This window comes from Podarcis bocagei (genome assembly GCF_964188305.1).
Source record: "Podarcis bocagei genome assembly, chromosome: 2".
NCBI classification, from domain to species: Eukaryota; Metazoa; Chordata; class Lepidosauria; order Squamata; family Lacertidae; genus Podarcis; species Podarcis bocagei.
The window spans coordinates 110051942-110066024 of NC_138126.1; the positions used below are offsets into that span (position 1 = coordinate 110051942).

A 14083-nucleotide genomic window follows, 5' to 3' on the forward strand; every position below is an offset into this window, starting at 1 on the left:
CCTTATTTCTGTACTGGAATGCACAATATTTAATCCACTTCAGTAAGCAGCAAATTATCTTACAAAAGAGCAAATGACAGGATACCATATTTGTAATATGAAATTGGTCCCAAAGATAAAACATCTGTAAGTTTTCAATGCAGAGAAAAAGTTGATGCATTTTATTCTGAGAATATACTTTGCTAGCCAGAAATAGTACAGCAACTTCTTAATGAGTTGGCTTAATAAAATGATTATTATTTCAGGAGAGGGCCTTCTCGGTAGTCGCACCTGCCTTGTGGAACGCACTCCCTTCAGATGTCAAGGGGAAAACAACTATCTGACTTTTAGAAGACATCTGAAGGCAGTCCTGTTTAGGGAAGTTATTAATGTTTGATGTTTTATTGTTTTTTTAATATTCTGTTGGTAGCCGCCCAGAGTGGCTGGGGAAACCTAGCCAGATGGGCAGGGTATAAATAATAAAATTATTGCAATTAATATTATTAATAATACTTTAAAATGATGAGAAAGCATCACTTACCCAAGAGTTCTCTTGGTGGGACTGCTCTATTGGAACCATTGCATGGAATGTTCTGATATGGGGCTGATGAGGTGGAGTTTACCCACAATTCAGGGGATGAATAATTGAAAGAAGATGTGTTACTATGGTCCTGAAGCTCTTTACACTGTCCAAGGCTATCTTGAGGAGCATTTATATCTTCAGAACAAGCCTGGGCTGAACTAGATGATATTCTTCTTTGGTACAACGGCCTGCCTGGTCCTCTTGGTTCATACTGCGTAGAAGAAAAGCAAAGAGGAGAAGAGAGGTCACTTGCATGGAACCTGTGGCAAATACCCCCTGTGATTCTCAGTACTTACATTCTGAAATCACTTTAATGGGAATACCATGAAAGTAGTGCTAGTTTAAATATTTGGTTTTGCGAGAGTACAAAAATAGACAGAATGCAAGTAAATACCACTGAAATGTCTCAAGGTTAAATATTAATGGTGGCAGAAATAAAATATTTATTTAAATCCCATTGCAGTGTTCATCTACACCCCACAACCTCGGCAATGACTTATTGATTCCTAATCTCTCACTTTGTCTTGCAACCATTCTTTTTTGCTACTTCCAAGCTTGCCTTTTACAACTTCCCTCCAGGGTGCAATTGCGTGGAAGTATCTGCCAGTGGCAATTTCCTTCTATTTTCTTGGCAGTTTTGGCTCATCCATACTGGTTTAATTTATCCCATGAAAATAATTTCTAGGTAGCACAAAGCACACAACGTAACAAAATGCATTATTTTGTTTTGCGCACGCTTTTCATTTCCACACAGAGGCTTCTTTCCCTGCCATTTCTCTGTTCTACAGGAGAAGGTAAAGGAAGCAAAAGGAACATAGAAACAAAATGTGATTTTGCTTTGATGTCGTTTGTGGATAAGATAGCAGCTGAGGGCACAGGGGAATATTTTTGCTCAAAATATACTTGGCTAATTTTCGGTGACATTTCATGAACTTGTGACGCCTTGTTTTTCAAGTAACATGGGTTGATGTACTTGATTGCATAGCATTTTCATCTCCTTTGTGGTTTTGTCAGCTTAGAGCAACATGAAACAAATCATCCTTTTTTCTTTCTTTCTTTTTAGTAATTCCTCTTTAAGGTTTACCTGAAGATTGATGATTTGGCAATTATGAGGTCTGGTGGTAGTTTCCAAATGTAAATGTTACCCAGCATATTGTTCAAGAGGGTACCTACCCTCCAAAATGGCTTTTGGAGAGGTAGCTGCAGAGGGGAGATGATGATGGGAAACTTTCCTTCCATGGATTTCCTTACATTAATTTATCTTAGGATCCAAGACAATATTGCCAGTTTTCAAATGTGTCCCGTCACATATTCAGGGAAATTTGGCTGTGTTGAAAACAGTCCAAAAATTTCATCTTGCCCAAAATAAGGGTGTGATATTATTAATGGAAACTGGCCGATAACAGCACATTCCACAAGGCCTTTGTTATCTCCATTGGCTTTCAGTCAATTGGCAAGTACACTTCAAAGTGCTTTTAAGCCCTTGTTGCTAGAATGCCTGAAGGATCATCTGCTCTCATATATACCTACTTGGCCCTTAAGATCTTCACTGGAGGCCTTCTCCAGATTCCCCGCCTAGTTAGCTGAAGCAAGAAGTTACAAGGAAGAGGGCCTTTTCCATTGTGACACCCTAGTTATAGAATACTCTCCAGAGAGAGACTACCTCATGGTTGTGGTGGGATCTTTCTAACTCAAGGTGAGCGCCTTCTTGTTCTTTCCTTTTAGTTATTAGAACTATCAAGTGCCCTCCCCTTTATTGGGTCATTGTAGTGTACTGATTGATTTTATGCCAAATGAATCCGATAGGCTTTGATAAGGTTAAAGAGAACTATGGATTCAAGACCAGGTTTACAAATCAGCTCCACATTCAGACTGAATTCAGATTTAACTGTTTAAAATGTAAATTCCATCAACACTTCAGTACTGTGTTCTTTATCGAGAGGGGGGGGGGACTAGACACGGACACAGGCCATGTTTACATGTGATGGTAAACTGCTGTTTAGTGTTCCTTGGATGAGCCCCAGCAAGTCTGAGTGACGCATCAGACTAGCACGTTGCCCATTCCAGCTGCTGCACAGCAGGACTTCACCAAAGTTTATTTTCAGTTTTAAAGAATCTTGGCTTAATATTACATCCAAACAAGGAATCCAAGCTTAGAACAAGTCTTCTAAGTTTCATTACAAGCCAATAATAAATTATGCAGCTGGCTTGTTAAACTAACCATTGTTTTATCTGAACCAGGATCCATGTTTTGAATGGATCAAATGGATCACTTAGTCAAGATCCTTTAAAAGTGGATCTAAGCTCAGCTGAAGTGAAGAGGGGAGGGATGCAAGAATCAGTGCATTTAAAGATACTCTCATACTATACTATACCAAACGCTTATAGGAAAAGAATTTAAAAAACAAGTGCCAGAGGAATAGAAATGCTGCATATCTTTTTCATGAAAATTTAGTTAACTGGGGCCTGTTCTGTAAAATCCGAAAAGCTAGCAATGACACCAGTAGTTTCCCAAACTTCGTTCAAGGGCATCACACTTACAACTTGCAATGTGCAAGTGTACAATTAGCATCTTTTCTTCAAAGAGTCTTTTCATTGCAAACTATGTGAGATCTGCACATTAATCTGTTAAAATAAGTTAGAATGTGACTGAAAGCCTTCAGCTAAAAAGTTTAATAAGTGCAAGACAGTTAGCATTTCAGGACCAGAGGATTCTTTTAATACAGATTTCTACAGACCTATCTTGCCAAGGATTTATTCACATAAATAAAGAGTTCCCTAAAAATGTATACTCATTTGACTATCTCAAAATGGGAAGGGACACGGGATTTTCATCTCTAGCAATATTTCCATTCAAATCCCAAACGTCTTTTGCCTCCCCTCCCGGCACAAGGTGACAATGCCCTAGGGAAAGAAGTGAACTGAACGAGAAAGGAGAGGAACTTCCAAACCCTTCATTCCTCAGAAAGGAGAATTTTTGTATATTTCATCCAAGACATGAAGCACTAGCTGATGGGTGAAAATTAAGGGCAAGAAAACATATTAGGGATGTTCCAGAAGAAACAACTATAGACATGGTGGCACATTTGGCGGGTATGGGCAACTGGGGTATAACAAATGGGCCTCACAGGATTGGAGGGAGGGGGGAGCTGCATGTGACCCATAGGCTAGTCATCTGTAGATTAGGAAGAAGGGACTTATGCACCTTGACTTGGTGAGGGAGGATGCCACTTTCTGTTCTGTCACTGGCAGTAAAATGCCCTTCTAATGTGACTTCAGTCTCTGTAAAAAGTAATCTTTTATTTTATTAAGAAGCAAAATACCCAAGCTTTTGAGTATTAGAAGGCAAAAAAACCAAAACAGTAGTGTCTTTTTTTATTTCGAAGAGCCCGATTCTAAACATAAAAGCAAATATTTATGTGCAGAAGATTGTTCCTATGTCTGTCAATCAGCAATTTCTTGGTCCCCAACTGTGTTTCTGAAAGAGCCTGAAATTAATAGTATTCGTAGCAGTTATTTTCCTAGTTCGCCCAGATCAGTATGTATCTTAAATGTTTTTCCCCTTTATGGCTGATGCGGAGTCCCCAGATGAGGTGCAAAACAGAGATTTAAGGTTATTATTATAATAACAACTCGGCATCAAAAGAGCACAGAGATGTTCTGGCATTCATGATCACAAGCTGTGGTCCTGATAATTTTCTTTGGTTCTAATCAGCACAATTAGAATTCATCATAATGGCACAGCATCTCATTCTACAGTGTATGCCAAGTCCATGAAAAACCTCTGCAACCTTCATTAGCACATAGTTCCTAAATACTAAAACACACATGCTGCAATTCATCACCCTCCTCAAAGTAAGCAAGAGCAATGGGAAGATTATAGAGTACAGTCATACCTTGGTTCTCAAACAGCTTAGTTGACGAACAAATTGGCTCCCAAAGACCAACAACCCAGAAATAACTGTTATGGTTTCCAAACGTTTTTCAGAAGCTGAACATCCAACACGGCTTCTGCTGGAGTGCAGGAAGCTCTTGCAGCCAATTGGAAGCCGCGCCTTGGTTTGCAAATGGTTTCGGGAGTCAAACTGACTTCCGGAATAGATTAAGTTTGAGAACCAAGGTACCACTGTACTAGAGGCTCCCATAATCCTCCAGTGGTAGCAATACCACTGCACAGAACTGGTACATTAATTTTACCGAACCTGGACAATAGGGATAATACTGGGGAATCTAGTTGAACTGGTCATCATTGGCATGCACCTAGATATAATTATGTAGTCATAGCCAGCTTCCATTCAGTTATCAATCTCTTGCCTTGCTCATGACCCTTGGAATCTTGATTTCTAGGCCTTGTTGGCCGCTGAGCCTCTAAGGCTGTTGGCTTGAATAAAAGACCTTTTCCTTGCTTTCAAGTAAGAGTCACTGTAATTGTGTTTTGGGATGGGAGCTTGTCAATAATAAAACAACCACAGTGGGGGGTTAGATAGAAAGAAGGCAAGAGGAAAAGAAAACAGAAACAGCTACAGTGGTACCTCGGGTTAAGTACTTAATTCGTTCCGGAGGTCCGTACTTAACCTGAACTGTTCTTAACCTGAAGCACCACTTTTGCTAATGGGGCCTCCTGCTGCTGCTGCTGCTGCTGCTGCTGCTGCTGCTGCTGCGCCGCCGGAGCCCAATTTCTGTTCTTCTCCTGAAGCAAAGTTCTTAACCTGAAGCAGTATTTCTGGGTTAGCGGAGTGTGTAACCTGAAGCGTATGTAACCTGAAACGTATGTGACCCGAGGTACCACTGTATCAGTATTCTTCTACCACTAGAAGCAGATTGCTATAATAGGCAAGTTCTGCCACAGTTCTCATGCTTCCTCAAGCCTTATGTGACCAGAAGAATATATTTGAATTTAATTTCGCTTTTCTACACAGAGCTCCAGTGAAATGGTCCTTCCATGACTCAAAGATCTTTCACATGCAGAAGTACATCTTTGAACCTAACCTCACTTTTGTTAATAATCATACATTATCCAAACAAATGTGTTTTATATTGCTGCCAGGACATGCTCAGTTAGGGCTTGAATGCACAGATCAAAGGGATGTGCTTTATGATTCCAACTGGGGGCTGATCCTCACTAATAAGTAACATGTCCTGATGGTATTTTTTTCTGATTTGTTTTGTTTTACCTTAATGGTTTGAGCTATATTAAATCTGGATATTCTTTTGAAATAGTAAATTGCTTTGAAATAATGTATGATGCATATACTCTTAATAAATATTAGTTTGCTAATTTCTACAAGTTTCATTCATCCGGACACATATCCAAAATCAGAACTGGAAAAAGAAATTAAATTGTATACGTGAGGGTAGCTTTTCATATCCTGAAAACAATAATCACTATCCAGCAATCCTAGGAGACGTGTATTAAAGATAAAAATATAGTAACTGTTCATAATGAAATTAAAGTGACAGCAGCTGGTGTAAAACCCTCAACAGTGGAATCCAGAAAATGATACAAGACCTTGCCTGAAGCCATCTATTACGCTGACTCCCTTTTTTTTAATCAGCTTGTATTTGCTACTATTAAATCTATTTACTATTCACTCTAAACAGACCTCTAAACAGGAAGTAAGCATGACCAACATCGCAGCCCACGTACCTCTTCTAAGCTGTGCAGCGAAGAAGCAGACACTGCTCGCGAAGTGAGGGAGTTGAATGGTTCCTGACCAACTGTGTGCTGATGGTTCTGTATTTGGATAAAAGGGTTCTGCTGCGATCTATGAGGCAATGGAGGTATACCGTAATGAAAGCCTTGCCCCATTAGATGACTCTGGTGTAGATTAGCATAAGTCCATGATCCATCAGGCTGCAGGTATTTCAGGGAAGGCGGGTTTATGTGTTCCGATGGCATTGAGAAAGGGGGATTGTACATTTGAGGCAGGTGCTGCTGAAATGCTGGGTTGTTAGATACTTCAATGTCTCTGTTCTCTGAGAAGTTAGGAAAGTGGCCACTGTGGTTTGAATTGCACGATGGGGAAGGGAGCGCTGGTGGGCTTCTGGATTGTACTTGTCTATATTGCAAAAGTCTCGACTGAGGTGGCGGCATTTCAACTAGGTCCCTGCTTTCATGTTGATCGCGGTGTGATAGTTCTCGGAGAAAATCCTGTAGCCTACGTTAAGAAAATAATTATTGCTCAGATTAGAAATGAAAGGAGTGTAAAATGTTATCGCATTCAAGAGAAATGGCAGCATTACAGTGGTACCTCGGTTCCAGAACGCCTCCGTTGTCGTACGCTTCAGTTCTCGAACGACAAAAACCCAGAAGTAAATGCTTCCGTTTTTGAGCGTTTTTCGGAACCCAAATGTGCGACATGGCTTCCGCTGACTGCAAGAAGCTCTTGCAACCAATGGGAAGCCGCGCCTCAGTTTTCGAACGTTTCGGAAGCCAAACGGGCTTCTGGAACAGATTATGTTCGAGAACCAAGGTACCACTGTACAAGCATCACAATACAATCTACATTTAAATGTAGTTATCAAGAAATCTGGACCATGATCTGGGGGCATGCATACATTTTTTTAAGCTTTTTGTTCAGAAATTCTGAACAATGAAAAAGAAAAACAGTATCAAAAGCAGAAAAACAGTCTTAAAGCAGTGGGGGGAACCATTAGAAATCTAGACAATAACTTGTAAGACATTTCTTGTTTAACTGAAAAACTGCAATGTATTTAGGCCAATATACAAACTGTCTGCGCTGGGGTTATACAACACTTCTATGAAGTAGCACAACCTCCACTTTCACATGAGAAACCACATGTTTGAAAGTGCCCCCACAAAACATATCCAGCTGCTAAATCCAACCTTTCATTGGAGGTAGTGCTTTTCACACAAAGCATAAAACAACTCACTCTGTGAAAACTCCCAAGATGTTACCAAAACCAAAATTAGAACCATAAGATTTTTTTAAAAAAAATAAAAATAAAAAGGGGTGAGGACATAGTGCAGTTGCTTTATGGGAAGAAAAGTACAGACTCTGCAGTGGTAATCCAAATACAGATTGTAGCTGAGTATGAATGGTAAGAGACTGGCTTGCTTTATAGGTATACAAATGCATAACAAGTATTCCCTTTCTCTTTGTTTATCCTTTTTTTGCTTCCAAAGGTTCAATTTGCAAACCCTCTATGGATTGTCAACCCATCTGTTTGATATTACCTGGCCTAAGCTCTTGAGACATAAAGGCTACGAATAAAAAAATTATTCTAGTAAATTTCAACAACGCTCCTTTTCACAGGGCTAGTGAAGTTGATGCTTTCTTTATTGACCCGCAAAGTTGTTGTAGTTGGCATCTGCCTGCAAAGCTATCTCAATCTTATCTTATCTACTATTTACAATGTGCAAATGGCAGAAATTCTGATATATCTCAGCAATATATTGTTTTCAGTGCCAGGAGACTTTTAACATGTTACTACTGTACTGTAGTATCCAACGCCATAAAAGAACCACCGTTATTCTTAATGTGAACATTTGGGGTGCTACTATAAAGAATGACAGGCTTGATGCTGTGTACAGTGGTACCTTGGTTTTCGAATGCCTCTGTAGCAGAACATTTCGGAACTCTAACGACTCGGTTTTTGAACGTGCCTCGGAACTCGAACAGAAAATGCGGCTTCCATTTTGAATTTTCTGTATTGAGGCTTCTGTTCTGAGAATTCCGCTTTCGGTTTTTGAATGTTTCGGAATTGGAATGGACTTCCGAAATGGATTATGTTCAAAAACCGAGGTACCACTGTACTGAGTCATCACTCTTCTCCCTGTCTGATTCTTATTTAATCCTTGCCCCTCGCTAGTGCTCATGGTTCAAGTGCTCACTGTCAAAATCATGTTTGTGAAGAGAGCCACAGCACTCTCAGCCCTTTTTTGAAGTCAATCCCATTCAAGCTAGGCACCTGAAATGAGCCTCCTAGAACTGGACCCTTAGAATTAAGAGTTTCTGGATTCCAGGAACAACTTGGATACCTCCTTGTAGCATGGGATAGGCCAAGTGGACCCTTTTACCTCTAGGGCAGAATGAAAAGTGCCCATGTCCCATTTCCACCTAAATGCTACACTTTGAGAATTCTTTCCACAATTACCTTGAATACGTTGCCTCAGTTTCATCTTCTACATTGTTGGCAAGTTTCCAGTTTGCCCTAACTGGCTGCTGATGCAATCCAATTGGCTGCTGAGAAAGGTGGGATAAGTGAGGATGGTGATGGTGAGAATAAGGAATATTGCCCTGACTGAGATAGGCGTTATGCTCATTCCATTGCTGTAGTCTTGCTTGCTGTTGCCTTAAGGTTTCCAAAGCTAAATTTCCATGAATACGATCTGCAAAACATTTTTTGGGGGAAAATTACCCAGCTTCTGTACTGAAGATGCTTATGTCAGAAAACTTCATTTCACAATATCATATAGCAATTGTACAAACAGTATCAAAACACCTTTGGTACCAAGTTTGCTTCTTGTGGTACCTTTGACATAGTACTACACTGAAATATATCTTACCTGCCCTGTGTCTTGTTAGGGCAAGGCAATATCTGGTTTTCAGCATCGTGATACCTCACCAGCATTGTGATATGCCAATATATCACAGTGTCTGAAATAAGAATGGAGCTATGTAGAGGCATTGGCTGGCTTCATGGTTTTCCCCACATTGTGATTTTTGCATAGCACACACACACGCATCATGATTTGTGATATATTGCCAGGTCAAAAATTACGTAAACAATACGATGTGGACTTCGAACCAGTTTGGGACAATATATCAATATATCGCCGAACCAGAATGTCTGTTTACATAAATGAAATTCTACACGTCTGAGACACAGTAATAATCTAAAATATAATATTACTAACACAGCGTACAAAAGGGGTCTCAGCATCTCTTTATTTTACAGTAATCTCTCACAGGGCCAGTTCAAAATGAGCATACTCTCTCCCACCCTTCCCTGGTGTATGTGTTAGCTTAAGCACTTTGACTGCAGTCTATTTTATTCATGGATTATTTAAAAGCAGTACATTTTTAAACCACTTGCTATATTTGAAATGTGGTTTAATTAGTGGATGGAGCAATAAATGTCAATTTTCCCTTTGCACAGTAGGCTAGATTCTACACACAGGCACAAACCCCTCTCTATCCTCCCTCTAGGCAAGCAACAGGCATGAGCAGAGTAGAAGGACACATTTCAGACAGGCAAAGACACTCAAGGAGGATGGAGACCAGAACCAGCAGGAGGTGTGGCCTGGGGAGGTCCATATATAGAGGCTTGGCACGTGAGGCCCAGGGCCTAAGGTTCTCCCACCCACGATTTGAACCATTTATAATCCACCTTTCCTCAGTGAGCTCAAGCCAGCTAGCACAGCAAGTTCAAACAATAACTCAACCATTTTAAAGAAGAGTAGGCTAATAATGATAACTACAACAAAGTACTCGAAAACTGTAGAACAGTTAAGATTTAAAAATACACCCACATACACACAAAGCTCATAAAAAATAGTGTAGCCACAGCAACTGAAATCACTTGAGAATGAGAGCAACCATTTATGGCCCATTTGTGGCCAGTAGTGAGGGGATAAGGTCATTCTCCTTCAGGAATGAGTTCCAGGACCTGAGTGCAGCTGATGATAAGGCCCACCTGCCTCCCCATGGCTTTGCATCAATGTGCCTAGCACAACAGAAAAACACAATCAGGAGTTTCAAATGCAAACACCACAGAACTCTTCAAGCAAAGGCTCCGCAAGCATGGCTGATTTTCCTGTCTTTTCCCCTCTGGACAGAAAGGGAGATGACTTAGTACTGAACGACACTGAAATTCACAGCGCTACCGAAAACAACAAACAAACCCCAAACATAAGCATAGTTTTCAGTTTAGAACAACTGTGTCCCATTTCGGTCTTTGAAACATGGCGGCAATACCTACCTAATTGCTCTCCTATAGGCATCCCTGGAGGATTCTCTTCAATGAAGTGGTTCAAGTGAGGTGGCAACATTGGGTTGTGCTGCGCAATGGGTCTCAGAGGGTTACCGACTTCTTGTAACAGAGATGGAGGGTGCTGCTCTGAAATCACAGTGTCTACTACACCAGGGGAATGAGGTCTGTGTGGGACTGGGTTTTTAAAGAACGACTGGTTGGGGCCCGTTTGATAGGCTGGGGAAAGCTGTGAGGGTGTCTGCAGTGGCTGCTGATTTAAATGATTATGCTGTTGGGCTATCTGGTTCTGCTGTGGATCCATTTGGTTTTGCTGCTCAGACAAATGATTTTGCTGTTGACTCAAAGGGTTCTGCGGTTGTTGTAAAGGGTATGGCTGCCTTGGAATCTGGGGCAGGTGCTGGAAGTGGCGATTAGGAACAGCGTACTGAGCATGTGGAGGGGTGAGGTGAAGATTCAGCTGCCGGGGGTTAAGATTATCTTTGCGGTGAAATTTAGAATTAGGATAAGCAGCGCTGGGACGCAACTCCGGGCTTCTATTTTGGGAATTTGCTTCTAAGTCAACCTGGAGAAAATTAAACAAATTACTTTCAGTTAAAAATCATTTAAGAAAACATAGCCAACAAAATCCCTGTAAGCTGTATGACTGTACCAAGCAAATTACTTTTAACACTTTAATTACTTTCACACTGAATTAGGCATGTGAAATCTAACGACGGTGGGAAGAACAAGGTCGTAAGTGAAGAAAGAGCACCGTAAAACTTATATATTCTTTTCTTTATTGTGTAACTAAAAACACATTTCACTGATAATTCTACTTGACTTGAAACTGCCTACGTGTATTTTGTGAATCTGAACATTTTTCTATGCTAATTTTTTTTTAATAACTACTATGGTAATTATATGTTACAAAGACCAGCGGCAGTTGTGCCCTTCTAGTTTTAAACTATGGGCGGTATTCAGCTAACTAGTCCCACTAGCAGAATCCTTCACTGAAAAGTTTGCACTGAGTGAAGAATTGCCATAGTGCTATATTGAATTCTTTCCTTAACATCCAGACCTTCTCATCACTGAAATCCACCCCAGCAACTACTTTTTGTAATATAAATGAATAACCAGCTGCTTGCTTGTGATCATATTTAACTTAGTTAAAGACAAACAACTGTCAGGTTCCATGCTTTTTACCTGTGCTTTTAGACAAAAGGACCAAATATATAATCAAAATGCATTTATTTATCTGCAAGACTTAAACAATTTGCTTTAGGTCATCCCACTCAGTTAATGACTTTGTTCCTAAGAGTCTATTCTCCCACCTTTTCCATCTGACAATATTCTTCTGGGGGCTGGGGAAGATGAGGCTTATTTGAATTACTCATACAAGTGTGAGTATTTACTTCCTCAATAAGTTGAAAGGTTAATTAAAATACTGAAATGTATTAGATTGGATAGAGACCAACTATTCAACAAATGAATGGGTGCTTTCTCTTTGAGGAAGTGAGTTGGATCCATCAGAGGCGCCTCGTGCTCAGGGCATTGGACTGCTCTAGAGGATCCCTCAAACTTTCAGAGCAAATTGGGAGCAGAGCTGCAGGAGCATTCGCCAATTACTTCTAAAATCAGTAAGTCTCGTGGTTGGGCAAGCACAAATATTTTGGACATGATTTAGTGTTGTTTTTTAATTTAAAAAAATCAGCACTAAGTAATAGGGAACTAAAACATAGATAAAAAATAACAGCACAGAAAAGTTAAAAAATAGCAACTGTCAAAATTCTTGGTAACCTTTTTTTTAATGCTAGCAAGTTCCAAAGAGCAGCCTACAAAACCTTTCTAGTCTGGACTCATTATATATCTGATGTAAATTCTGTAAGGCACAGAAGGCCAATTTTGTAATGGAGAGAATCCTGAAACATTCCACTTTTTCAAACATAGATCAGCCAATTAAGTAGGATGTATTATATAGAATGCTGAAGTTCTCCGTAGAAAAAGGGAGTCACCTGCCCGTTCTCCATGCAAGAATTCCTCTGCTGAATCAAAAGCCTTCCATGGATGGAAAGAACCTTATAGCCAACACATTACTGATTTGTTATCCCTAGTGTCCTACCTCTTCTATGAATTGATTCATCTGGGATGACCTCCTTTCTGTCACTTCATGTGTTATGGGAAATAACTAGTAGCCCATATAAGAAGACAAGAAAGGAAAATAAAGACCACACACCTGTTTGGCTTCCATGGGTTTCTTCTCAGGTGTTCGGATTTTATTGAGTTCAGGTCCAGCACTAGGTTCATTTTTACCTAAATATATAAAATACTTACTTACCAAAAACAAAATTAAAGCATTTTCATAGCTCAGATAGGATGATACCCACCCATGGACGCATTAAGGAATGGCGGTATTTTATCTTCTCTTGTTGCTGAAGCTGATAATCATTAAAGAACTCTGGTGTTTTATATTCTCCTGGTGCTATTAATCATATACAGTATTTCGTATTCCAGAACATAATTATCCTTACACAAATAGGGCACTTGAGTTTTATAAGACAATGCATAGGTGACAATTCAGAAAAGCTAAGAAACCTTTTGGGGTCATGTGCTTGACCCATTTCAGTACACGAATCCCCGAAGACCATCTGTGATCCCTGTTTTATCCATATACAAATGGTTCCTGTTAATATCCCTAGCCACTACATAGTTGAGGATTTGAGAAACTGAAGAAAAGTTCAGGTCAATTTTTTTCCCCATTTCTCCATGAGCTGGAACAGAGATGACTACCTCATTCTCCTAATTATGTAGCAATTACTCATTAGCATTAGCCTCTGGCTCCTGTAACTTTAATACAGAGAGATAGGAAAGACAAAATGTTTTCACATTCTCTTACTGCTTTAAGATTTCCATGCTTTGTAAGATCATATTAAGAAAACAGATTAATTTCTTAGCATGGTTTGAAATTAGGAGGCTGGAATTCTATTTGTCTGTAGATTTAGGAGCAAAAGATATTATTAGTATGAGTTGTTCAAGATGAGTTTTTGTAGATGCTTTCCCTTTAAAATCTTTTTGATTTTAAGTTTTTCAGAAATCCTTTTATCAGTGCGCAAACAAAGCTGTACTTTCCTGCCCTCTCCCTGCCAGGCAATACTCTAAACCTACCCTGTATGCCATGATAAATTGGTCAATTGCCTGCCCTAGACAGAGCTGAAATCCCGCCGAAAAGGAAGGTCCTGAATCTGGGGGTACTTCTAGATTCTAGATTATTACTGGAGGCAGAGGCCACAGCTGCCAGAAGTGTGTTTTATCAGCTTCAGCTGCAGTCGCTTCCGGACCAGGATATGCCAACTAGAGAGGTCCATGCATTAGTGAATTCACGAAAGTGCACAATTGCAGCTCCTTTCTCTGTAAGAAAATCTGCTGCAAGATGATCATAAGTACATTTTGGGATCAGGCAAAGGACTCATCTAGGCAGCATCCTGTTCTCACAGTGGCCAAGGAGATGCATATTTGAAGGCTGCAAGCAGGACCTAGAATCATAGAATCATAGAGTTGGAAGAGACCACAAGGGCCATCGAGTCCAAC

General features: G+C 40.1%; 1 protein-coding gene across 4 annotated transcripts in view; it reads right to left on the reverse strand.

The window, feature by feature from the left end:
* HELZ (helicase with zinc finger) overlaps positions 1–14083 on the reverse strand; it is a 119842-nt gene that overhangs the window by 4904 nt on the left and 100855 nt on the right. For all 4 annotated transcript variants that reach the window (XM_081181220.1, XM_081181218.1, XM_081181219.1 and 1 more), the window contains 5 exons: positions 12732–12808; positions 10508–11081; positions 8681–8915; positions 6210–6720; positions 521–773 (listed from right to left, as the gene is read on the reverse strand). In XM_081181220.1, coding sequence (XP_081037346.1) covers positions 521–773; positions 6210–6720; positions 8681–8915; positions 10508–11081; positions 12732–12808 — 1650 coding nt within the window. The remainder of the gene's footprint in view (positions 1–520; positions 774–6209; positions 6721–8680; positions 8916–10507; positions 11082–12731; positions 12809–14083) is intronic.